The sequence below is a fragment of the Notechis scutatus genome, chromosome 4, assembly GCF_049901735.1.
Source record: "Notechis scutatus isolate UNSWTSFEM ecotype Mainland chromosome 4, rNotScu1.2, whole genome shotgun sequence".
Lineage (NCBI taxonomy): Eukaryota > Metazoa > Chordata > Lepidosauria > Squamata > Elapidae > Notechis > Notechis scutatus.
Window position 1 is genome coordinate 93,009,865 of NC_142012.1, and position 26,696 is coordinate 93,036,560.

General features: G+C 39.3%; 2 protein-coding genes across 3 annotated transcripts in view; one reads left to right on the plus strand and one right to left on the minus strand.

Moving 5' to 3' along the window:
* Positions 1-3,148, minus strand: part of ECD (ecdysoneless cell cycle regulator) — a 19,619-nt gene extending 16,471 nt beyond the window's left edge. The window contains exons 1-2 of the mRNA XM_026687038.2: positions 3,007-3,148; positions 1,731-1,950 (exon numbers count right to left, since the gene is read on the minus strand). Of these exons, the coding sequence (XP_026542823.1) occupies positions 1,731-1,932 (202 nt within the window). The 5' untranslated portion in view covers positions 1,933-1,950; positions 3,007-3,148. The remainder of the gene's footprint in view (positions 1-1,730; positions 1,951-3,006) is intronic.
* On the plus strand, positions 3,129-26,696 carry FAM149B1 (family with sequence similarity 149 member B1). 2 transcript variants are annotated; one of them, XM_087964108.1, is made up of 15 exons: positions 3,129-3,287; positions 6,601-6,696; positions 7,433-7,553; positions 8,650-8,789; positions 9,601-9,720; positions 12,620-12,787; positions 13,381-13,568; positions 16,547-16,680; positions 17,483-17,595; positions 20,376-20,600; positions 23,032-23,149; positions 23,892-24,017; positions 24,672-24,753; positions 24,856-24,987; positions 25,577-26,696. In XM_087964108.1, the coding sequence occupies exons 1-15, from the start codon at positions 3,238-3,240 to the stop codon at positions 25,645-25,647; spliced, it is 1,884 nt and encodes a 627-aa protein (XP_087820234.1). In that variant the 5' UTR covers positions 3,129-3,237; the 3' UTR covers positions 25,648-26,696. The 2 variants fall into 2 exon arrangements, with proteins under 2 accessions (XP_087820234.1, XP_087820235.1); XM_087964109.1 differs by having other exon boundaries at positions 25,580-26,696.

Consider the following 26,696-nt stretch of genomic DNA (forward strand, 5'->3'; position numbering starts at 1 on the left):
GCAGTCAATCCTAGTATCAGTATCTTATTTATCAATTTGCAACATCTCAGGACAGATCATAATTTACAGCAACTCAGGACAGATCATAAAAGATTAAAAGCAATTAAACAATACCAAAACTTAAGTAGCATATGCCTGGGCCTAAAACATTCAATCCATACATATAAAAACAAACAAACCAAAGTGAGACAGAAGAATTTGATTTAAATCAGTTGACCGATAAAAGTTACAATCAATGAAACACAAAACGATCCCAACAATAAGGATTATTAGCAAGCATTTGTGAGAAAAACTTATAAATAATGTAGCAAAATTTTGCTATTTTTTCAGAAATAACTTTCTCTTTGTTATTTAACAAACACTGTAAATAGAGTCCCAGAGCAGTCTGACAGCTTTTAAGTACAGGTAGTCCTTGGCTTACAACCATTTGTTTAGTGACCATTCAAAATTACAACGGCACTGAAAAGAGTGGCTTATGTCCATCTTTCACACCATTGCAGCCTTCCCATGATATGGAATCAACATTGTTCACACTTACGACTGCTGTGCTTTGATCCCTATGATCAAAGTTCAGATGCTTGGAAACTAGTTCATATTTATGACTGTTGCTGTGTCCCAGGGCCATATAATCACCTTTTGTGACTTTCTCACAAGCAAAGTCAATAGGGAAGCCAGTTTCACTTAACAACTGGATTTCTAATTTATCAATTGCAGTGTTTCACTTAACAGCTGTGGCAAGAAAGATCGTAAAATGAGGCAAAACTCACTTAACAAATTTCTCTCTTAGCAACAGAAATTTTGGAGCCAATTGTGGCTTTCAGTCGAGGACTACCTGTAAAAGAATGGATTATCTTATTGTAATTACGTCAAAAATAACTGTTATTGGAATAATTGCAAATTTTTCACATATACAGAGCAGCTTCATTTTTTCCCTTTGTATTACTCTTTGTCTGCTTTAAGCATTTAATTTTTTGGGGATAACAATTCGTTAGAACTTATTTTACATAATTAACAATATTTTTTTAAAATCCTGTATTCAGTACTAGAGATTGGCAAGAAGATAAAGCAAGAAAACAGCAAGTTTAAGAGATAGAGAAAGGAATAGTACAATTTTCTCATAATTAGGATAAACAACTGAATGGGTATGGGCAATCCTTTTGGCCTGTCTGCCCTTCAAAGGGTTAGGAGAATATCTCATTGAAGTCACTGGAGAAAAATTACATTTTTCCTGGTTTTTCCCAATTGTTTATGCTGCCAAAAATGACAGCTTTGCTGCGGAAAACTGCATTACTGAAAGTTGGCAATTTCATCACCAAATTTTGGCATGTGATTTGGGGATGTTGTGGGTACAGAAAAATGGGGGTTGGTAAACTGTTTGCCATCCATAGTTTAATCATCTTTGGTTTAGAATTTTTTATAATTTTACCATTTTAAACAACAGATAGATATATAATAATATAAAAACATACGCCTATTTTTTTTAAAAAGTTTTGTATGACTATTCAAACTTAAAACAGTTTCAAGCTATCTCAATTTGAAACATAAACAATAATAACCATGTTGTTTCTTGGGAAAATAAGCTGTGAAGAACATTGCCACTAGCACAGTGGGAATACCACTCCCCCCCCTCATTTTCCAAAACATCCACTGCTAAGTGCTGAAGGAGGAAGAGAATGTTACAGTACAATTGCTAGTGTGTATAAAGACAGCATTAGATAGCATTGTTTTACCTTTTGCAGGTTTGTACTTTAGATTAAATGACTCATTTTGCCAGATGTAGGAAACCAGGATAGGGGCAAAATGTGCTAGTATTTTTTCAATATATTGTTGTAGGATGTCTTGAAGATATTCTGGGTCTTCTGATTCATGTATCAGGAATAACTGGTAATGGACTGTGTCCTCAACAGCCACAAAACCTAACTCCTTCTCCATTCTGCATCCCACAGGCCCCTTTAAAAAGAGAAATATTTTAAAGCCATTTCTACACAGAGGGCCCCCATATTAAAATGCCAGTTAATGAATGTATGATTTGCTACCCAACTGATTTGTCAATCTTAGAATGAATCATCCAAAAGAATCTATCTCTCTCTCTATCTCTATCATCTATCTATCTATCTATCTATCTATCTATCTATCTATCTATCTATCTATCATCTATCTATCTATCTATCTATCTATCTATCTATCTATCTATCTATCTATCTATCTATCATCTATCTATCTATCTATCTATCTATCTATCTATCTATCTAAATTATAAATCTTTAGTAAGATCACAGCTGGAATATTGCATCCAGTTTTGGTCACCACATTACAAAAAAAAGATGTAGAGACTTTGGAAAAAGTGCAGAGAAGAGCAACGAAGATGATTTAAGAGCCTGGAAACAAAAACATGAAGAAAGGTTGCAAGAATCAGGTATGGCCAATCTAGAGAAAAGAAAGACTAAGGTGGACATGGTAGCAGTATTACAGTATTTTGAGGGGTTGCCACAAAGAGGAGGGGGGGTCAACTTATTTCCCCAAAGCACCAGGAGACAAGAAACAATGGATGGAAACTAATAAGAGGGAGAAGCAATCTGGAACTAAAAGGAAATTTCCTGACAGTGAGAACAATTAATCAATGGAACTGCTTGCTTCCAGAAGTTGTGGGTGCTCCATCACTGGAGGTTTTTAAGAAGAGATTGGGCAACATTTCTCTGAAATAGGGTCTCCTGCTTGAACAGGGGGTTGGACTAGAAGACCTCCCAAGGTCCCTTCCAGCTCTACTCTGGCTTTCCAATTTCCACTCAGGCACTATTTTCAGTTCAACTAAGAGCTGCATTAATCCACTGGCTTTGAAGCTGCGTTTAGTCTTTGCAAAAGGAAGAAAGGCAAACTTTTATGAAACATCCACGCCTCTTTCTAGATAAATATGGATATTCACATACTTTTGTTAATAAAACAGAGGTGTGTGTGTGGGGGGGGGAAGGATGCCCGCCAGCTCTGCTCCCAGAGCAAACGACTCACCTCACGGCCGCCAACTTCACCGCCTTAAGCCGGAGCGGCTGTTCTTAGGTCATCGCTGCGCGCCGCGGCCTGCGCGTCCCCCCCCTTCCCCGCCCTCTCGCTACCATAGAGAAGGGACTTCCGCTCGGCCGGAGTGGGAGGAGAAGGAGGGGGCGTCGCCATGGCGGCCGGGGCCGAGCCGGCCAGCCGGCTGCGCCGACGAGGACCGAGATGAACCGCTGAGGCGGTAGGATGATCTCACGATACACCCGGAAGCCGGTGCCCCCCGACGTCCAGGGGATGTGAGTGACGTTCTCTTGGGCCAAACCCGAAGCGCGGGTCCCTCGGAGCCTTTCCAGGCGCTGCCAGCCCTTCCGGAGAAGCGGTCTTGCCTTCCAGGGAGCCCCGCGGCGGCCTGACGAGGCTCTTTTCGCCGCCTAAATTCTTCTGTGCTGTTCCCACGTTCTTTGGCTCGAGCGCTCCCGGAGGGCTGTCCCTCTACACCCGCGTCTTCTGCAAATTTCTCTAAGCTAAAGCCAAGCAAGCGGGCGCATCCTTGGGTGGGAAGGGAGGTCAGTCCAGTCTGGGGACTCGGGCCTGTGAGAGGAGTGAGCTCTGGGCTTCGTTGGGAAGTGCTCCAATCAATCAGAATAGAACTAGAAGGGACCTTGGAGGTCTTCTAGTCTAACCCCCAGCTCAAGCAGGAGAACCTATACTCTTTCAGGTTGTGGTGGCTGTCCAGTCTTTTCTTAAAAACTTCCAGTGATAGAATAGAATAGAATTAAATTTCTTTTATTGGCCAAGGGTGATTGGACACACAAGGAATTTGTCTTGGTGCAAATAGCACGAGCAGCAACTGCACTTAGACTTATATACCGCTTTATAGTGCTTTCTCTCAAAGCGGTTTACAGAGTCAGCCTATTGCCCCCAACAATTTGGGTCCTCATTTTACCCACCTCGGAAGGATGGAAGGCTGAGTCAACTTTGAGTCTGGTGAGATTCGATCTGCCAAATTGCAGTAGGAGTAGCTTGCAGTACTGCACTCTAACCACTGCGCCACCGAGGCTCCGTAATTGCTCTCAGGGTACATAAAAGAAAAGATACATTCATCAAGAGTCAAGAATCATCAGGTACAACACTTAATGATAGTCATAGGGTAGAATAAGCAATCAAATGATACTGGGAAACAGTCAATATAAATCATAAGGATACAAGTGACAAAGTTACAGTCATACAGTCACAAGTGGGAGGGGATGGGTGATAAGGAGTGATGAGAAGATTAATAGTAATAGTAGTGCAGACTTTGTAAATAGTTGGACAATGTTGAGGGAATTATTTGTTTAGCAGGGTGATGGCGTTTGAGGAAAAACTGTCCTTGTATCTAGTTCTGGTGTGCAGTGCTCTATAGCACCCCCCCCCCCCCCCAAGCGCCCCCCCCCCCCCCCCCCCCACCCCCCCCCCAAACCCCCCCCCCCCCCCCCCCCCCCCCCCCCCCCCCCCCCCCCCCCCCCCCCCCCCCCCCCCCCCCCCCCCCCCCCCCCCCCCCCCCCCCCCCCCCCCCCCCCCATCCCCCTTTGGAAAAGCTATCCCCCCCCCCCCCCCCCCCCCCCCCCCGCGGCCCCAGGGCCTGCTCTATAGCGTTGTTTTGAGGGAAGGAGTTGAAACAGTTTATGTCCAGGATGTAAATATTTTCACAGCCCTCTTTTTGACTTGTGCAATATACAGATCCTCGACTGAAGGCAGGTTGGTAGTAATTATTTTTTCTGCAGTCCTAATAATTCTCTGAAGGTGATGAAGCACCTACAACTTCTTAAGGAAAGTTGTTCCACTGGTTAACTCTTAGGAAGTTTCTCCTTCATTCCATTTTGCTTCTCTCCTTGATTAGTTTTTTCATCCATTGTTTCTTGTTTTGCCTTCTGGTGCTTTGGAAAATAAGTTGACCCCCACTTTCTTGTTTGTAGCAGCCCCTCAAATACTGGAATACTGCTATCATCTCATCCCTAGTCCTTCTTTTCTCTAGACAGGACATACTCAAATTCTATAAATTATCCAGGCCTTTAATCGTCTTAGTTGCTCTTTGCACTTTTTCCAAAGTCTCAACATATGTTTTGTAATGTAGTGATCAAAACTGGATGCAGTATTCCAGGTGTGGTCTTACCAAGGCTTTATAAAGCAGTACTAATACTTCATGTGATTTTGATTCTAGGCCTCTGTTTATACAACCAAGGATTGTATTAGCTTTTTGGGCTGCTGTTGCACACTGCTGGCTCATGTTCAAGCGATCGTCCACTAAGGCTTCAAGGTCCCTCTCACAGTTACTGTTTTTGAGCCTAGCTCTATACTTGTCCCTTTCTCCAGTTGTTGGCTCATTGCTCAAGTCTATCAAGATCCTTTTGGATCCTGAGCTTGTCTTCTGAGGTGTTTCAGTCTGTGTGTCCAGGGATAGAGTATTACCTTTCTCAGGACATCAAACAGACAGAAAAGCTTTTATGATTTTCATGAGGAGGGGAAATGCAGAGGGCCTTGTAGATTTCACACTTACAGTGGCATAAAAAGTTTGGATTTTTCTTTTATAATTTCAGGAAGAATTAAAACCAGGGCATTAAACCATGATTTGTTGAGGCAGGGTACATTGTTTACTGGGTTGCATTTTCATGATATGCAAAGAAAAGCAGAGAGTTCACAAGTTTAGTCATTTCTGGCTTTGTACAGCCATGATTAGTAACTGGATCCTCATCGCACCCTAAATCAAAAACGAGTACAGTACAAGTAGTCCTTGACTTACAACCATAATGAAGCCCAAAATATCTGCTGCTAAGCAAGACAGTTGCTAATAGTTTTGCCCCATTTTACGTCCTTTTTTATACAGATGTTAAGTGAATCATGCAGTTAAGTGAATCTGGCTTCCCCATCGACTGCTTGTTGGAAGCCAGCTGGGAAGGTTACAGATAGTGATCACTTGATTCCATTATGCTACACTGTCGTAAATACATGCCAGTTTCCAAGTATTTGAATTTTGATCATGTGACTATAATGATCCTGCAACCATCATAAGTGTGAAAACGAAGCATAAGTCCCTTTTTTTCCAGTACTGTTGTAACTTTAAATGAATCACTAAGGTATTGGTTGTAAGTGAGGGCTATCTGTAATTTCCACCTTGGATCTCAACCAGATCTTTGTTCTTAATATATTTCAGGGAGGAGAGGCATGAAATAATGCTGCATTACATACATTTATATAACAGTGCTAGGACATCCATGGGTTTCTTGTTCAAATATACTAAGGATAAATTATATGTGGAAAAATACCGAAAATAATAGGAAAATTGGGACCTTGTAAGGCTACAGTAAATTTCTCTTGTCAGGATTGCATAGGCTGGTTGATTTGTCCACAGAGCTGGAGTGAATCTCAGCCTTTTCAGGTTCGTGAACTGTGGTTGGATCAGGGTGCTTTTAAGAGAGAGAATTGGTAAAAGGTTTGTGGCTTATAAACTGGGGATTTTCTGTTGAAGTTAATGAAAATACTATACACTTTCTAATAATTTTAATGCTATCTGTTTACTGATTTGAGGAAATTCAGTGTCACCAAGCAAATGACATTTTTATTTATTTTTAGTCGAGGACTTACAAAGAATACCTTAGAACATCATCCCCTGCCGGACTCACTGGATGACAGTTACCCATCCACTGAAAGTCAAGAAGATATTTCAAGGTATTGGGATATATCATTAATTGTGGTGGAGAGTTAGGAAAGAAAAAGTTAGAAAAGAAGCATTCTTTTATCCATTTTTTTTAATTTTCCTTTTTTTTCAACCTCTGTTCAAAAGCTATATCAAATAGCTGTGTTTGGAGATGATGCTAGGATCAAAAGAAACAAGCCATACTGTACAATCAGTGACTATATTTGGTCATGATGATAGAGCACAACCATTCTGGAAACGAACAATGAGTATTTGTACAAAATAAGTTTTAAATAGACACATTATATAGCAGAAGCATGAACAACATTTCATTCAATTTGTATGGCTGCCCAACTCACTGTCAGGAACTTTGGGCATTTACAAAGATAAAACGTGTGGATATATAATGAAGGAGAGCAGGCAGGCAGTGGTGGGGGGGGGGGAGTGAAAGTAAGCAAGTCATTAGCTTAGAGTTGTTGCATTCCCACACTTCAAGTCCAATCCTCCCAAATTCCATTAATCCTTTTCTGACGCCAATTTAACTGCTGAAACTTTAGTTGGCCAGATTATTGTGTATAGGCTTGGGAGAAAAAAATCTGTGTTGCAACCTTACCAGTGATCCTGACTCTTTGCATCTGACATTTTACACACAACAAATGCACACACACACACACAATTTCATTTGAAAAATTAAGTCATCAGTATGCATATTACTTTCTCTCAAGATTGATTTCCCTTTTTCTCTTCCCTCCAAAATACGCACTTTAGTGAGTCTGAAAGTACAAAAGAGTCAAACTATCGAGCAGGCAATGCAAACTCATGGTCTGCTTGTCAGAGCTTCACAGGCACCTCCACTGAAGACAGTTCAGTTTTTTCTTGGGGCTATGATGTGAGTATTGTCCTTTAACTTTAAATTACAACAGTGGTTCTCAACCTTTTCTTTACCACAGACCCCCCTTTAAAGGCCTTTTGTGGCCACAGACCATGGCCACGGATCCCCATGACTTAACTCACATTTTAAATCATAATGAATGTAGTAGGTAGATATACGTGGCCTTAGGATAATGTTACAGGATCCAATCTGGGTCAGTCCCTGGGGCCAGAACTTTCGGGTTCTTTCTTGAGCCCATCAGGGAACTTCTCTCTAACAGAGTGTCTGCTCTTCTGTGTGTGGTATTTACAGTGCCTGTTGTATGTGGCTTTTTACATGTTGATTAGGGTGTGTAGATGGCTGGCTTTTAAGTCAATAGCTGTTGTTTGCTTGGTCATCCCCATCCCTTGACTTCTAAGTACTTGATAGGCTGGTGGTAAATCACCATTCCTATTGACTGTTTCCCAGGCTTCAGTCACTTTCCTGGCTGTTTTTGTGCTTGCTCGTCCAACAATCTTAGTAGCTGCAAAATTGGATGTGTGTCCTTGTTCATTAAATCACAACATTTCTTCAAGCCTTTGCAGACCTCCTGTAATGATATCACGCCTCACCCCCGGGGTTTGTAGAATTATAACATTTGGTTGAATAAGGGTAGACTCTCCTAAGAATCGATGTATGCTTTCACATTTTGACCTTGAAGAATGAGCTTATGAATGAGTTTATAAGAGAACCTCTCCAAATTTTGAAATATTTCTGTTTTACAAAATCAAAACCAGAATTTAATGTCCTTGATAATTATTATAATTTCCAGGAGTAATTGTTTTATTTTTCATCCAATTTCCTTCTAAATATTTTTTTCTAATTTGGTAAACCTGAAGATTCTATTAAGCCTAGGATGCGTTGGTTTATTTTAGTTGATTTTATTTTAGACATCCCTGGAGAGGGTTTCTTTGGGATTTTCTAAGCAATTAATTTCATTTCTTGGATCAGTGTTTTTGCATAGCATTATAAAAAATAATTTTATCTATTGTAAAGGAAAAAAAAAAGCCTTCTGAGAACATGATTAATGTCATATATCTTCCCGACTATTTTTTTTTGCCTTTTCCTCCCCAAGGAATTTGATAAGGCTGCTACCCGGCAAGTTCAGCAAATATTCAGGCACATTGATGAGCTCCTTTATGAACAAAAACCATGTTTATATGTTAGCCTAGAGGAGGAATGCGAACAATGGATGTCAAGGTTTCCTCACCTCAGGTATCTCAAATATAAATGACTACTACGTACTTTAGAGCACTGAAGAGCTACTCTGTTTATGTGTGTATTGTCCATTATGGCAGGCAATCTGCTTTTTTGTCTACTTCAACCCCTGCATACTTGCTGGATGTTTTTGAGGCATGCTTATTTTTATTTATTCATTTATTTTATTTATCAAACAAAAATTACAAATTCAAACAAAGAAAATAAAAATGCAACAGGGTCTATAGGCATGCCAGTGCATTTATGCATGCCTGTTAGGGCCGTCTTAAATATGGAGTGAGGTTAATCACAGAGATTAACTTAGAATTAAAACTCTGAAAGATAATGACTGAGACAACTGAAGCAGATAAGATATCCCAGACTTTGACAGCTCTGTTACAAAAACGGAATTTGTTTATAATTGATTTAGAGCACTTTACATTAAGTTTAGAGCTGTTGTTCGCATGGATGACATTACAATTAAGCTTTAAAAAAGTCATTTACAGGTAAAGCATTACTATGTGCAATTTAGTATTCCATACCTAAGTCTGGCCACAAGCATTGCAGTTCTAAACTATCCAAATCAAAAATTTCAAGAATTGTAGCATAAGGTGTTCTGTTATGGGCAGAAAAACGCAAGACTTTTCTTTTAAAGTATTTCTGAACTCTCTTGATTGTATTAATGACCAATATGTGGGAAGAAATTCCAGAGGGTTGAATAGTGTTCAAGGATTGGCCTAATATATGTGTATAATTTTTTTAGAGCAGATCATGTTTAACAAGTTTATTCAAAGCAATTAATACTTCATAATTTTCTCTTTGACATCAGGATTGTGGGGAAGCAAATAATGATGCCAACTGACGAAGGCTATGGATGGTATATTAGTTCAGCGTGTAGCACTTTAACTTCATCAGGCATGAGTCCCATGCAAGAGAAAGATCCTAGTGAGTAAGTGCCTGCGATCATTAACTCTTCACAAGGATTACAGTTATTGTTTTTGACCAACTAAGCCCTTGTCAACTGCAGCAGAGAGTGACCTTTTTAAAATTACAACCTTCTTTTCATTTTAAGAGGTGAATATTCAACCATTCAGTCCATTTCTATCTTGAGAAGTGTTCTGTACAAACCAGGGCTGTTGTTGTTTTTTGTTAAGTAAACAGCTGTAGCATTAATAATGCATTTATTCCGTGTACAAGGTATATTCCTAAGAAGCGTTGACATTATTGGTCTGGCTCTACAAAACCAGGAAAGGTCTTTGTGCCTACTTTCTATAGTAGAAGTTTTGAAATTGGAGATAATTTCACTAGAAGCTACATGAAAAGAAAAGGATTCAGTTAACTCTTTACAAGTTGCTGCTCAGAGGGAAAAAGCTACTGCTTAATTTTCTGTTTAGATCTGAGCTCTGGACAATAATAGCAATAGCACTTAGACTTATATACCGCTTTACAGTGCTTTACAGCCCACTGTAAGCGGTTTACAGAGTCAGCATATTGCCCCCAACAATCTGGGTCCTCATTTTACCAACCTCAGAAGGATGGAAGGCTGAGTCAACCTTGAGCCTGGTGGGATTCGATCTGCCAAATTGCAGTAGGAGTAGCTTACAGTACTGCACTCTAACCGCTGTGCCACTGCGGCTCTTTGATTCAATAACTCAAATATTGATAGACTGGTAGTTGTTACCATGCCAATGGATAATTAAATATCATATACACAATAATATAGAAACAATGTGTGCAACCTAATGAATTAATGAAGGTTCAGCATTGTAACCACCAGTTATTCTGACTCAGAATAATTATTTCAATCTCAGCAGAAATTTGGGCAGTCTGTTTATTTATCTTAATTAGATAAATTAAGAAAACTACATCTGAGGAAGTATAAAGTTGGACTAAGGATGGTGAAAGTATTTTGAGGGTGATATTGAATTGAATCTGTACATCCAGAGGTCCAATATTTTCAAAAAAGGTTATGAATATGAGGAGTCCTTGGTTTCTGAGCTTGGTGGTTTTCTTGCAGATGTTTCTTTACCTAAACTAGGTAGCATCACTAATGCTCATAAAGAGTGGGGTTTACTCTCAGTTTATATTCTAGTGGCCTTGCCCTGTCAGTGTTAGTGAGAGAGGTTTTAGAAATTCTTGGGTTGAGCTGTTTACTGTTGGCTTGTTTGGCAGGTTCTTGATAAGGGTGTTGTTTACTTGGTCTAATGTTAATCTTGGAGTTAATCTGAGCTCATCTAAGTGCTGATTGTTGGTGGGAAGATGTTTTGATCTTTTTGTTCTCTTTTTGACTTGTTGATTCTCTTTTGCATAGTATGTAGACATTCTTTCTATCTATGTGTCTATTGATGTCAGAGTGCTGGGCTCCTAGAAATTCCCTAGCATTTTTGAACTTCGCCTGGTCTAGGATGGTCACAATTTCCCTATTGAAATCAAAGTTTTCATCATGTCTTCTGACTGCTAGTTGGTGTTCAAGGATGCATTCTGCCAGTCTTCTGCCTGTTTCTCCTATGTAGTAGCTGTTGCAATCATTACACTGTATGTTGTCAATAACTCCTGTTTTTTTTTTTCTGTGACTGGTGGGTCTTTGGTTTGCTTAGGATGTTTTGAAGGGCTTTAGTTGGCCAAGCAAGCCAACAGTAAACAGCCCAACCAAAGAACCTCTAAGACAACCCTCACTTACACTGGCAGGGCAAGCCACTAGAATATAAACTGAGCACAAACCCCACTCCTCACTAGCACTGATGAGGTTACCTAGTTTGGGTAACAAAACGTCTGTAAGAAAACAGCCAAGCTCAGAGAATACCAAGGATCCCTCATTTCAACCCTGAACTACAGATATTCTTTTTTATCGGTTAGGCATATATTTTTTCTACTTTCATATTATGACTGCTTCTAAGATTCCCCTTCTCCAGTACAGTTAGAAAGGGAGAAGTAAGATCTTCCATATGTGAGAAGAATATAAACAGATCCCATTCTCTGTATCCCATTCAGGATTTAGTCATACAGAATTCTTAATACTGCAGGCTTTTGTGTAGAAGTAGTGCTCATTTCGTGATTGCAGTTGGTGCCAGCAAAATGGTCTCTAAGTGACATGGTCACTAAGCAAGCCACATGACAGGAAGACTGCAAAGATTGCTAGTTGCTGCCAATTAGTTTTCTGTGTCATGCTCCTGACCCATTTTTTCCACTATTTTTGCTCCCTCTCACAGGACAGAAAGATTGCTTAAGCAAGTTATCTGTACCTGAGCTGCTTTTCTCCTGCAATACAGCATTTCCATAAAAAAAGCCATAACCTCAAGTTAACAAATTCAGCCCTTTTACCTTAATATTAGTTGATTAGAACTGTCCCTTGGACTCTGCTGCTTGAAACTGACCAGATCTTAATTCGTTTCACACTGAAGTCTTTTATTGTCATAAATGCACGCTATTGATTGGAAAATGAGATCTTTATTATCATTTATTACTGTCATTTATGAATAGTCACTATCCAAGGCAGTTGCTGAATGAGGATGACCTGTACCTTGATTTTTGTTTTAAAAACTCTATGGAACTACAATATTTTGCTTAGTTTAGAAACTAATTATGTGGTGCGCACATTGAAGTAGATACACTGTATAAAATTTTCTGCTCTTCTTCCTTTTTTTCTATTGCCTCAAGTTTAAAGTTGTGACAGTGTACGCAAAGACAATATTTTTTAACCTGTAAGCTGCTTGAATGCCTTGTTCTACAAACAAAGCAGGGTATAAAAATTTAAGTACAAACAAACCACAGATTCTGTGCACATTTAATCTTAAAGAGAAGGAAGCCAACTTTATTATTGACATTAAAAAGCCTTGTTTGTTGTTCAGGTTTACTATCTGGGGCAAAAAGGTTCCCCTTTCGGTTTCTCTTGGTAAAGAAGACAACTTTTCAAAAATCTCTGAGCTGAAGATCTTTGAGACTGAAGAACTGGAAGATACCGTGATTATCTCTGAAGGAATAATGGAGGAATACTTAGCATTTGACCGCAGAGATGTGTAGGTATTGGATACATTTCACAACAACATATTTAGTGACTTTATAATGACCTAGAGCAGGGGTGTCCAACCTTGTCAACTTTAAGACTTGTGGACTTCAACTCCCAGAATTCCTCAGCCAGCTTTGCTGGCTGAGGAATTCTGGGAGTTGAAGTCCACAAGTCTTAAAGTTGACAAGGTTGGACACCCCTGACCTAGAGTTTTATGTTTCTTCATAACAATAAAAAGATATACTGTATCTTTTTAGTATAAACAGTATAAGCCTGTAAGATTATTATTTTTTTGGTTTTGATTGGATGGTAAGAGGCAGCAGATATTATCTAGCAGCAAAGCCTGTTGTGAATGCCTTTGGTGATTGCTTGACTTGCTCTTCTCCCATCAGAGATGCCCTAACAGCAGGAGAGGCTGATAAAGGCAGGGGTTCAATCAGATGGTTCAGATCCTCCTACAAAGTGGAGAAGAGCTCTAACAGTTGTTCTCCAATTTTTTTTTCCAAATCCCAGTTCGGCAGATAAGGTGAAGCTCTGTGAGAAGCTGTTGGTCAACACTTTTAAGTATTGAACAGCTGTAATGTTTACATGCTTTTTTCAAAGGGAAGAAGAATTGCACGAATGGAAAATGGGGCTTTCACCAGCTAGACGGAAATTAGGGTTTCCTCCAATCTCACCATCGTGCTGCATGAGAGATGCAGTTCTTTCCTTCGTATTTGATGATGTGTGGAGCGAAGTCTTGGGCTACATGGAGCAGCTGATCTGCAGACATTGGGAAGGTCCATCCTCAGGTTTGTCTTTAGGCTGCAATTCTGTCTATATACTGCAGGGGGTGCCCAAGCTTGGCAACTTGAAGAAGCCTGCCTGGCTGGGGAATTCTGGGAGTTGAAGTCCACGAATCTTCAAGTTGCCAAGCTTGGACACCCCTGGTAAAACGGATGCCTCTTCTAAAAACTCTTTCCCCCAAAATAATTTTAATACAGATATAGCATTAGTAATTTTTTAAATAAACTTTTTTATTTTATTTAACAAACATTCCATCTTTTCTTTGTACGGTGTGTCATCTGGATACAAATATCTTGTGCATAATATGAGGGATCTTGGAGTATTAGTGGACAACCAGCTAAATAAATGAGCCAGCAGTGTGCAGCAGCCGCCAAAAAAAGCTAATGCAATCCTAAGTTGCATTAACAGAGGGATATAATCAAGTTCAAGTGAGGTACTAATACAACTCTATAAAGCCTTAGTAAGACCACACCTAAAGTACTGCATCCAATTTTGGTCACCACATTATAAAAAAGATATTGAGGCTCTAGAAAAAGTACAGAGAAGAGCAACCAGGATGATTAGGGGACTGGAGGCTAAAACATACAACAAACGGTTGCAGGAACTGGGCTTGGCTAGTCTAGTAAAGAGAAGGACCAGGGGAGACATGATAGCGGTCTTCCAATATTTGAGGGGCTGCCACAGAGAGGAGGGGGTCAAGCTATTTTCTAAAGCTCCTGTAGGCCAGACAAGGAATAATGGATGGAAACTGAACAAGGAGAGATTTAACCTGGAAATAAGGAGAAATTTTCTGACAGTGAGAACAATCAACCAATGGAACAGCTTGCTCTTGGAAGTTGTGGGAGCGCCATCAGTTGAGACTTTCAAGAAGAGATTGGACTGCCATTTGTCAGAAATGGTGTAGGGTCTCCCGCTTGGGCGGGGGGTTGAACTAGATGACCTACAAGGTCCCTTCCAACTCTGATTATCTGTATCTGTACTTGTGGTTAATACAATTTCTTCATCATAACAACAACAATTACATTACATTCTTATTTTGAACTAGTATACATAATAGTATACATCAGGGATCCCCAACCTTTTTGACGCCGCGGCCCGGTACCGGCATCAGCTGGGCGCCGCGGCCCGGTACCGGCATCAACTGGGCACCGCCATCTTTTTTGACGAAAAAGTGCTTCCGGTGACCTCACCGGAAGCACTTTTCGTCAAAAAGATGGCGGCGCCAGCGCTTCCGGTGAGCTTTTTCGGGTAGAAATGGCTTTCTACCCGGAAAAGCTCACCGAAGCGCTGCGCCGCCATCTTTTGATGAAAAAGTGCTTCCGGTGAGCTTTCTACCCGGAAAAGCTCACCGGAAGCACTTTTTTACCAAAAAAAGATGGCGGCGCCCAGCAACCAGCGGCCCGGTCGCGGCCCGGCGGTTGGGGACCCCTGGTATACATAATATATTTTATCATATATTATGTATCACTAGTATACATAATATATCTTATCATTGTAACCAACTCCTTCCTCTCTATATTCATATATTCATATATGTTCTCTCTATATATATTATTTATCTATCATCTATGTTCATATATTTAATTTCTAATTTCCATTTTTCTTTTCCAACCATTGATAAAATGATTCCCATTTCATATAATATTCAGTTCTTTTCCTTTAATTGCCAGTGTTAACCTATTCATTTCTGCACATTCTAATATTTTCCTAATCACATTCTCCTACTGGAATCTTTTCACTTTTCCAGTTTTGAGCAAATACTATTCTAGCTGCAGTTAATACATGAATAATTAAATATGTCTTTTCTTTACTATAACTTTCAGGTATCATCCTTAACAAAAAAATATTTCAGGTTTTAGATCTATATGTTGTTTTATCATCTTTTCCAACCACATATGTATTTTTGTCCAAAATCTCTTAGCTTCAGTACACGTCCACCACATGTGGCAATATGTTCTGGGTGTCTGGTGACATTTCCGAAGTTTAGCTGATTTATCTTTAAACATCTTTGCCAGTCTTGCTGGCACAAAATGCCATCTATAAAACCTCTTATATAACTTGTCTTTATATGCTGTTGACATTGTTAATTTATAATTTCTATCCCAAAGTTTCTGCCATTTATCTAATTTTATCGCATAGCCAAAGTTTTTTGCCCACACTATCATCATCTCCTTCACTTGCTCTGCTTCCAATTTAACACCCAATAGATAATTATACAGTTTTTCTTCTGTTCCTGAGATACAGCATTAGTAATTATGTGCTTTTGTAAAATGACATGGACCTGTAATATATAATATGACATGTTGTTTGGACATAGCAAATTGTGTATTTGTATGTATTTGACAGTGTTCAAACGTGTGTTAAAATAGTATTGGGCTTTCTGATGCTATGTTTGGCGCTTTCCTAACTCTAATAATGCTTAGTATCAATATTTTAGGCCACGTTTGACAAATTCATTTTATTTATATTCTGTTCTTATATAAACTTTTATTATTGGATAAGAACTGTCTGTGTATTTTCCTTTGAAGATGTTTCACAAGGCAGGGTAGCATTTGTTTGTGAGTTGAAAGAAAACACAGGTTCCATTTAGTGCACACCCCTATCTGCTTCGACAAACGACAGGATTAGATGCTTAAAATATGAGAAACAACCTGTGTTGCAACTCGTGAGATCTTATTTCCTTTCATAAGCAGCTGTGTGTGTGGAACTTCTCATAATAGTGGGCTTTGGTGGAAAAAACCATGATAAAAATAGTTACTGCATGAATGGTTCCTAATCAAATTTGGCAAGAATACCGTGCTACATTTGATTTCTTTAATCTATTGATACTTGTTCAATTATCAAGTATTTTCAAGTGTTAACCAAGTATTGCTATAGCTCTTTCAGCAATTATGAGAGAAAGTAGGCTGTAGGTTTTTTAGTATCTGCCTATAAGGATCTCGGTCAAATAAAGCTTCTTGTCATTTCTTTGGGATATTGGTAGATGATGGGAAGAATGTCATTTCTGTAGAAGCAAACAGGACAGATTCTGGAAGTCCTTTTATGCAGTTTGAACCTATGCCTTTGGTATTACCTCGGATGCCACAAACCAAAATGCCCTCTATCCCTTCAAATCTGGTAAGTTTAATACTTGATCAACTGTCCTTCCAAAATGTTTTTTTTTTTTTTTTGTCATGTATTATCACACCTTTTAGAAAAAAAAATTTCTGCAAATGTTCCTTTTTATATTTTGAGGGGATTGGAGTTGGAACATTAAGCATTCAGTTTCTTTGAAAATACTTTATGAGGTTTTAATTAAGCATAGAAGATGTTAATGTTGATTCTACTCAGCTTAACAGAGATCAGCAAGGAATGTGATTTCTTTAAAGTTAACTGAATTAATCTCTTTGAATTTTTAAAATATATTCTGATTCTCACTGTGCACATTCTGCAATAATACTCGATTAGTGGTTTAGTTTGGGTTTCATCTGTTTAATTCAGTTTCGTTCCTTTTTCTCTCTTTCATTTTCTATATAATCCTCTTGTATAACTTATCATATGTACGGTACATAAAAGGCAGATCCAGCCAGCCCCAGTTGCTCATTAGATACCCATTGCTTGGGAATGAGTTAATAGTACTTACAAAAGAGTAGAATTTAACAGTGTTGATATGAATATCTACTTACAAAGGTGGCATAAAAAACTGAGCTTAAAATTAGTCATTGATATTACATTTACTTAATTGTGTCCAAAATTAAAGCATTTTCTCTCTACATGATTTATTGCATAATAATTGGGAACAGTTCCTTTACAATTATAGAAAATAACATTCTCTTTTCTTACTCTTTTTAGTAGAAATGGCCATTGGGAATGATTTATTGTGAGTTAACTTTTTGTTGTTGTTTAATTATGACCTAATTTAATTTCTTCTCATCTACAGGTAAATGTTTCTCAAGGTACATATGCTGGCCCCCAACGTAATTTGAATGGCTTGATGGTTATTCATGGGATTCCCTTACATCCGAGGAACTTGCCCTTGATGGACAAAATATTGTAAGAATGTATAAAATTTGTTTGTTCTGCATAAAGCTGGATTAATATTTTTTTTCTTCTTGTAACTTTGGAAACAGAATACTTCTGCAAATAATTAGTCAGATAACTAGTTAAAATGTGTATAATTTTAATGCTGTGAAAATTGGAACATAAGAAAGGCTGAGCACCAAAGAATTGAGGCCTTTGAACTATGGTGCTGGAGAAGACTCCTACGAGTCCCTTGGACTGCAAGGCAATCAAACTGGTCTGTCCTAGAGGAGATCCACCCTGCCTGCTCTTTAGAAGCCCAGATCCTGAAGATAAAACTCAAATACTTTGGCCACCTAATAAGCAGGAAGGACTCACTGGAGAAGAGCTTAATGCTGGGAACAATTGAGGGCAAAAGAAGAAGGGGACGTCAGAGAATGAGGTGGCTGGATGGAGTCACTGAAGCAGTTGGCGTGAGCTTAAATGGACTCCAGAAGATGGTAGAGGACAGGAAGGCCTGGAGGAACGTTGTCCATGGGGTTGAACACGACTTTGCAACAACAACAACAAAACTTTAATGCCTTTTTTATATTAGATTGTATTAAACCAGTAAGGATGTGAGTTGTTTTTAGTTTAAATGCACAATTTATTACATTATCAAATTGGTATCCTTAAATATAAATTAGATGTTTATAACTGACAGGAGCTAAACTTTAAATACAAGAATAACATTCTGTAAGATAGCGTGGGCTTAGTTGCTGGTGCCTATATGGACATGTCCATACAATTTTCTTATACGGAGTGGAGTTAACAGGGTTGTCTTCTACGATGTCATTTCTTGCAGATCTTCCCTCTAAATTCCAGCTATAGGTCTGATGTTGCTTAGCTTTAGGATCAGCCAAGATCAGATAGGTTTGAGGGGTCCTTGGTGCTCTCTGAGCTTGCTTGTTTTCTTGCAGATTTTTCATTACCAAACTAGGTAACATCATCAGTGTTAGTGAGGAGTGCAGTTTGCTGTCGGTTTATGTTCCTGTGGCTTGCCTGTTGGTGAGGGTGGTCTTAGAGGTTGCTTGTTTGGTTTGTTTGCTGTTGGCTTCTTCGGTAGTTTCTTGATTGGGGTGTTGTTTACTTGATTGTTGGTCTGATGTATTAACCTTGGAGTTAATCTGGGTGCTGATTGCTGGTGGAGAGTGGTTGGGTCTTTTTGTTCCTTTTTGGGCTGGGTGAGGGTCTCTTTTGCATAGTTTACAGATGTTGTTGATATATACATAGACATTAACAATAAAAAAGCAAGCTCAGAGCGCACCAAGGATCTCTCATGTCAACCCTGAGCTACAAATATTCTCCTTTATCAGATAGGCTTTGCTATTTGGCATGTCATAGTACAGAAACCCTAAACAATGTATACTACCATTCAGTCTCACAAAGCTGAAAGTAGAAGATATCAGACATAATAAATAAACTTACCTCAACTTTATAAAAATGAGTATCCGTACAATTCTTGTAGATATCCATTCAGTGTTGGTGGAAATAATATTTCCCCGTCCTGGCTAGGAGCAGAGTGCTTTTTCTTAAACAAACCTGTGGAACAAACACAGGTTTTTTTTGCTGTATAAACAATTTATATGAGTAGCTACTTATTTATCAATAATATCTTTACTAATTTTAAGTGTCTTATTTTATAGGGTTGTTTGGTGCCATGCCAGTTAAGCCAGAATAGGCTTTCATTAACATTATTTTGCTTTTAATACAGTCTTAGTTGGGAAAGAAGCTACACTTATCAGCAGTTTATATCTGTGTGCTTTGTGGCAACAGTCCCCAACCTTTGTGGCTTGATGGCCCAACTGGGGGCATGTGTGTGAGAGAGGGGAACTGGGCTGTGTGAATGGTGGGCTGGCGCCAGTGGTGGTATTCAGCCGGTTTGCATCGGTTTGGGCAAACTGGTAGCAAGGATTTGGCGTGGTTGCTTGCTCCGCCCACCCGATCGCCCGATGTTCACTCACCCCGTCTGACCAATACTCACCCGCCCAGTCACTCCTTAAGATATTTCTTTTTTCTTTTTAACCTCCCAACAATCAGCTGTTCGCAGCTGTGCCGGGATTTCCCTCGCTTCTTACTGCTTCGCCCAGGAGGTTTCCCTGAGGCCAGGAAGGCAAAAAATGGAGGGAAAGGGTGCAGCCCCCCCCTCAATTTTTTGCCTTCCTGGGCCCCAGGGAAGCTTCCTGGGAGCAAAAATGCCCCCCTAGAGGCTCCTCTGAGGCCAGGAAGGCCCCAAAACTGAGTGTGGAGGGGTGCTGCGTGCCCCTCCTATGCTCTGTTTTTTTCCCCTTCCTGAGCCCCACGGGAGTCTGGGAGCAAAAGTGCCCCACCCAGAGGCTCCCCTGAGGCCAGGAAGGCCCAAAAAATGGGGTGGGGGTGGTGCTGCAAAAATAAGCCACACCCACCCAATCACATGACCACGTCCACCTAGCCACACCCACAGAACCAGTAGTAAAAAAAATTTGAATCCCACCACTGGTATGCACGCAGTTCAATTTGCACGAGTAGTGGGCTGGCACGCACACGCACCAGTTGAGCTGCATGCACACGTACTCCGGCCAGCCTCTCACACAGCCCAATTCCGAATAGGCCATGGCCCAATAGTGGAGCACGGCCTGGGCGTTGGGGACCCCTGCTTTATGGAGGAGTAAGATAATTCATTTGTAATGATAATACTGTTTTCTCCCTATATCTAGACAATTTACCCAAATGCCGTAAAAGGTGATTGATAGTTCAACGCCTTCTTATGCCTTTTCTCCCTCTCTTGTTTTTAGAGACTACGATGAAAGAATGCTTATGAGACCAGGATCCAGTTCTATCTTGTCAACCAGAGCTCGGCCAAACCGTCCCCTTGAGCTCAGTGCATCTTCTCTGTCCTACTGTACACAGTCGGCGAGGAGGCGTAACCCCCCACCACGTACCCTGCATCCTATCAATGCCAGCCTTTCTCGCTCAGGAACCCCACGACCCTTGGATGATGTCATCAGGGGAACTCGACTGTAGGTTGACCTATAAGATGACCTGAATTCCTTCCTTCTGGCCATTATTTGTTGACCGATTTGGTAAATTCATAGAGCCACCTATCTCACATACATGACTCGGAGTTACCAGACCAAAAAAATAATAATAAATGACACAACCAAATAGCCAAAACACCACCAACGATAACTAAAAGCTTTTAAAAATCATTTTAAAAAGAGATGGAACTAAAATGTGTGTAAATCGAAAACGGTGTAGATGAACAATAAAATATGAGGGGTCGAGAAAGGGAGGGAGAGCGGAAAGGGGGAAAGTGAATGTAACTTGACCCATTTCTGTAAAAGGAGTGGGGTGGGGGGAATCTGCAATCATGGGAAATTGGTGTTATTAAGTCAGAAATAGGATTAAATGGCACAAAATACTTTTCCTAAAGTTATTTAGAAACCAAATATAAAAGTAAAATTGTAAGCTAACCTACCTGCAAAGTATCCCAGATTGCAAGTATTATGCAATTAGAATTAAATTACTATTATTTTTATAATACCGCTAAGAATAAAATCTGATTGGATTTTATCTTGATTGCCTCACATAATACTTTTGCTCGTCCAATGTTTTGTTCTAAAACTTTTTTTATTAAGAAAATTTATATGGCTCCCCAACTTACAGTGACTCTGGGCAGCTTATAGAAATGGATTGGCTGCTTAAACCTTAATCAGTTGCAACAACCACATTATCTTTCATTCTCCAGACTCAGAGAGAACAGTAATAATTTCTTTTAGTAATCCGGTATGGATCTAGAAGTATTATACTGTATATATGACCCCATTGCAATTTGGATACAATGGTGAATGACTTCTGGAGCGTATGCCATCTGCTCATTGGGTAGATAAATGCCAAACGCTAAAGAAGGTGATACTGTTACAAAAGCTTGGAACAAATTTCAATTAGAGTTGAAAACACTTCGTTGAATGCTTGCCATGTCAGGCATTCAGCCCCATGTCCCAAAGGTGCTTTTTCAAAAGGCACCTGGACTTTCTTTTGCTTCTCATCCAAGAAGCTTCTTCAGCTCTGACTGGATGGTGGGGAATGGAAGGATTTATACTCCTTGCAGACAGCTGGTCATTTGCATTCTTTTAGAGAGTCATTGAGGCCACCTGGAGGTTTATCTGTGTCCTTAGGGTCACATGAGTAGTGCAAATGGGTGGGGAGCCTTCTTGAAAGGACTGTATTGTTCTTCTAATGTAATACTGGAAGAAGGCTCCCCACCCATTTGCACTACTGACATGACCCTGAAGACACAAATCTCCAGGTGGCCTCAACAACTCACTAAAAGAATGCAAATGACCAGCTATCTACAAGCAGTATAAACCCTTCCATTCCCGACCAAGAAGCTGACGAAGCTTCTTGGATGAGAAGCAAAACATCTTCAAAGAAAAACTAGAAAGTCCAGTTGCCTCTTGAAAAAGCTCCTGTTTGGGTCAACCATGACCTGGATGACTGAGACTCTCCACAGATATTCAGCCCCATGTTATGATGCTGTAGACTTCAGAGGCAAAGTGTATCTCCCTTTTTTTAAATTTGCCTGTTTTTTTGCATCTGGATTATGGTACTTCTTTCAGGCAACGTAAGGATGGAGGACTAATTAGACTTCATCCTGGTGCATTGAACAGTCTTGTATATATTTGAAACAGATACATTCCGGTATAAAAAGGGAGCATTTGGAAGTGAATTGCAAAAGTACCTGGGTGACCTACAGAGGTTCACTTGGAGACTTCAGTTGAGTCTCTTTTTTTTCAGCATAACATATCACACCGGATTGTTAATTTGCAGAAAATTAGGAGGAGGAAGTGCTGTGCATATCAACTTCCGAGCAAAGGGCAAGATGGAAAGCAAATAAGTAAAACCATCCCCTCATTACTTAGTTATGAAAGTCAAAAGTGAGGGTTTTTCAGTTTCCTGTAAATCAGTGTTTTTCAACTTCAGCAACTTAATTTTATTTATTCACTTGTATTTCATGTTTCTAAACTGCCCATGTCTCTCAAACTACACACCTCTTAAAAGTTGCCACTGTTGCAGATTATTGTTACAAGCAATGTTGTTCTTAATTTAGGGGGGGAATTGGTTATGACCATTTAAAATTACGATTTAATGAAATACCAGAAAGAAATCCTGGTAAAATCATGATACCGAGAGTTGTTGCATAAGAGATGGGTGGCAAGCCAATTTCATAAATATAACAAGATCTGTTTCTCATCTCCACTGAAAGGCACCTAATGAGAAGTCCAATGCTTGCTTAGTCTCAACTTTTCCCAGGCCAACATCAGGCAAACACTACTTCAACTTGCAAGGCCTTCGGTTCTTCATTTTGTCCTTTAAAGAAGTTCGTGTCAGCTTTACCATTTCTAATGGAATTGGACCGTTTGTAAGAACTGCTGGCTTTTTTTTTTCCAGCTCTGCTGCAAATGAGCAGCTGTCATCACCTTCTCCGATGCCATTAAGCAGAAATAATCTCCTGCCTCCTATTAGTACCATAGAAGGAACAGAACACATAGTATCCCAAAAGCAAACGGTAAGTCAACTGCTTTTTTCAAAAAGTTTCCTACTGCCCCTGTAAATTATCTGTGAGAGATAGATAGATAGATAGATAGATAGATAGATAGATAGATAGAGATAGATGATATAGATATAGATATAGATATAATTTTAAAAATCATTTTTTAGTTTTAAATTAAAGGTTTTCATTAGTGCCCCCCAAGTGTCCAGGCCAAAAACAGGCCACAGGGGCTGCACTCTGTCCCCCAATGCCCCTTTTTTGCTGCCTGAGGCACTGCGGGCTGGTCCTTTGCTATTTCCTCGCAGGCCAGATTTAAGCACCGTGTAGTCCGTATCCAGCCCGCGGGACTTGAATTTGACATCCCTGATCTAGAAACTGAACAATATTGGTCTTATTTGTGAATTAGGTGGAGTTCAACTCAGTGGTCCTTTAAGGCTGATTGTTGTAATTCATGACACTTATATTTCTTGTATTATATGCACAGACACTTCCAACTGTTCCCTTTATGTGGAACTACAATAATCTCTTAGATAACACTACTAAATTTTGTAGGCATCACTGAACCTGGGCAAAAATAATCACAACATCTACATCCCAAATTCTATATTTGGGGTTAAATCCAAACTTAGGGAATTGGGAAGAAAGCTGCACTAAATAACTCCAAACATATATTTGCATATATTTGGTGCTTATGTCCCAATTTTTCAAATAGCTTTTTTGGATATAAAACCTTCGTGTTTTTCTCTTTGTGTTGCAGAAATCCCGGGTAAATGTTAACCGGGCTCGAAGTGCGGTAGCAGATGATGTCAGCCATCAACCAGTTCATGAGAGATTTTTATTACCTGAGAGTTTTTCCAGGCCTAATACATCGCATGCATTTTGGGTAAGGTGTAACTAAATTGCATTTGTACAGAATTCCTTCTTTTGGGGACCTCTCAGAAAATTGCCAAAGTGTATAGGTTGTTGGAGGTCTGAAGGGAGAATATGTGCAATATGTAATGCAAGTACAGGCCGTTCTCAACTTGTGACCACAATTGAGCCCAAAATTTCTGTTGCTAAGTGAGTTTCTCCACATTTTATGACTTTCCAGTTGTTAAGCGAATCACTGCAGGTCTTAAGTCAGCCACTTAGTTGTTAAGTGAATCCATCTTCCCATCATAAGTATGAGTCAGTTGCTGAGCTTCTGAATTTTGATCATGTGACCACTAGGATGCTACAACAGTCATAAGTGTGAAAAAAACTGTCATAAGTCACTTTTTCAAGTGCCGTTGTAACTTTGAACAGTCATTAAATGAACTGTTGTAAGTTGACGACTACCTGTATATCTCTGCATGCCACCTTAACAGGAAAAGTTCCAGGTCAAGCAGAGAGATTTGTTTGCATCCAAAGAAATACTAGTATGTAACCTGGAAACTATTTGGGTGCATACTAAAGTTGCATTTAGGATGGGTTGGAACCATGAAAATTCTGCTGAATATTTTGGATTTGTGTGATTTGATCCAGGACCTGATGCAATAATTTTATTTGAACCCTTTAGGCAGAAACACAGTATCGTCGTTCTTGCACTGTTATTGATTATGCTAATCAGACACGAAATAATAAAGGATCTGCTGGTACAGGTACATTGATAATTGAACACTTTTTTTAAAAAAATGACTGCTTAACATGTAGAGCGAGTAACACAAAGCGACTTCAACGCTGGAATCTTTATTATTCTACAGATCCTGTCAACGTAGGTGTCATGGGAACCAGTTTAGGGATATCTAGCTCTTCCTACATTAATTCTTTCCACCACCAGCCTCTTGGTCATTTTCTTGATGAAGATGAGGAAGATAATGATCATCCCCCTCTGGGTAAGAAGTAAAGGAACCGATTTGAGAATGTACATCATCTGTTTGGTTGCAAGCCATAAAAAAAAATATTTGGCATCTTTTTCTGAAATGAGTTTTGTCGTTTTTGCCTAAAGTTTATTTCTTAAGCCGGAATAACATTTTAAATCTCGTTCAGGATACGCGACAGGGTTTGTTCTTGTTCAGTTTATTCAGTCAGTTTAACAAAAGAGGGTAGGTAGCCACCAGATTGTATCACAGCAATTTCAAAAAAGACAAATTGTAACCTATCCTGCTGGGTTGTTATGCCACATACAAATAAAAAAAAAACACAGACAGAAGTAGACTTATCTCAGTCACTTTCGGAAATGATTCTTATTCAAATGCAACTAGCTCTGGTTTCAATTCTAGACAAAACACAGCGGTGTAGTTTTGTAGATGAACTTGGTTCACGCAAGACTTGTGCCAAAGGCTGATACAGGTGCATGCTTGAAAAATGTACAACAGGTTTATTGTCTTGATGTCTTTCTGGCAATCATGATGCTTTTTTACAGGAAACAAAGTAGATTTGAATTGTATAGTTACTTTCAAGCCTTATCTCATTCTTGCTTAGTAGGTCTTCAGTTATATGGTTCTGTAGGAACTCACAGCCGAGCTGGATCACGAAATAAACAGGGATTGTAAGCCATCCGTCTCCAAGACGAGGGAGAATCTACGGAAGCTTTTAAAAGCAGTATTCAACGACAGCAATATCAAATCCGTTTACAGAAGAAATTTAACATTTTTCTTTAGAAAAGTCTTATTTTTGTATAACAACTGCCAAAGACTACGTGGTTGTATGAGAATTTTGTGCCAGCAGAAACTTGTTTTGATGGAGCACTAAAAGTTTGCGTTCAGTGGAACTCCGCTATCATGCTGTTGGTATGTTCCGTTACAAAAATATCTGGCTGAAGAATGCAGTACTGGTTAAGATTCAAAGACTTGCTAGTTACTGATACTTAATAGCAATATGTTTAGCAATATTATTTATAATGATATTAAATTGGATTATTGCTTGGCCTGCACCTCCAGTAGTTTCCCTTAAATGTTTAAACAGTTGAAGGTTGACATTGCTAATTCACCTATTTTGAAAAAGTTGGTATTTGAAAGGATTAAACAGAGGATTAAACGCAGTATATTTGAATTCATTTATGTATTTAAATGCAGGATACCATTATTTCCCAATTAAATCCATACATGTTTAACCACTTTTTAACCATGCTAACTTTGGCTAGGATTGTAAAGCACCACTTTAGTTGTATATTCTTCAACTGTAGTCAATACATAATATCTTTTTTAAGTAAATGAACATTTTTGATGAAAACTTTTAAGAAACCTTTTCACCATGTACTCAGATTTAACTGTTTAGGGTTTTCTCATTGGGAAGACAAAATACTTCCTACATTTTGGAGGAGTCAAGCCCAGTGAGGTATTACAATAGATAAAAGCATAGCAACCTGAATATTGTGTTTAATGTCTAACATAATTTCAATGTAATTCAACAAAGACGAACTAGTAAGATGAACTAGTAAATGCCAGCCATTAACTGATGAAGCTATGTATAAAATAAAGGTAACTGCATTTTCCCTGATACCATGTGAGAGACATAAAAGAAACAAGATAGGGAAAGAGTCTTATTACGTTGTAAAATGGAGACTATTTTGTATGCAAATAAAAGCATTTTCTAGACTGTA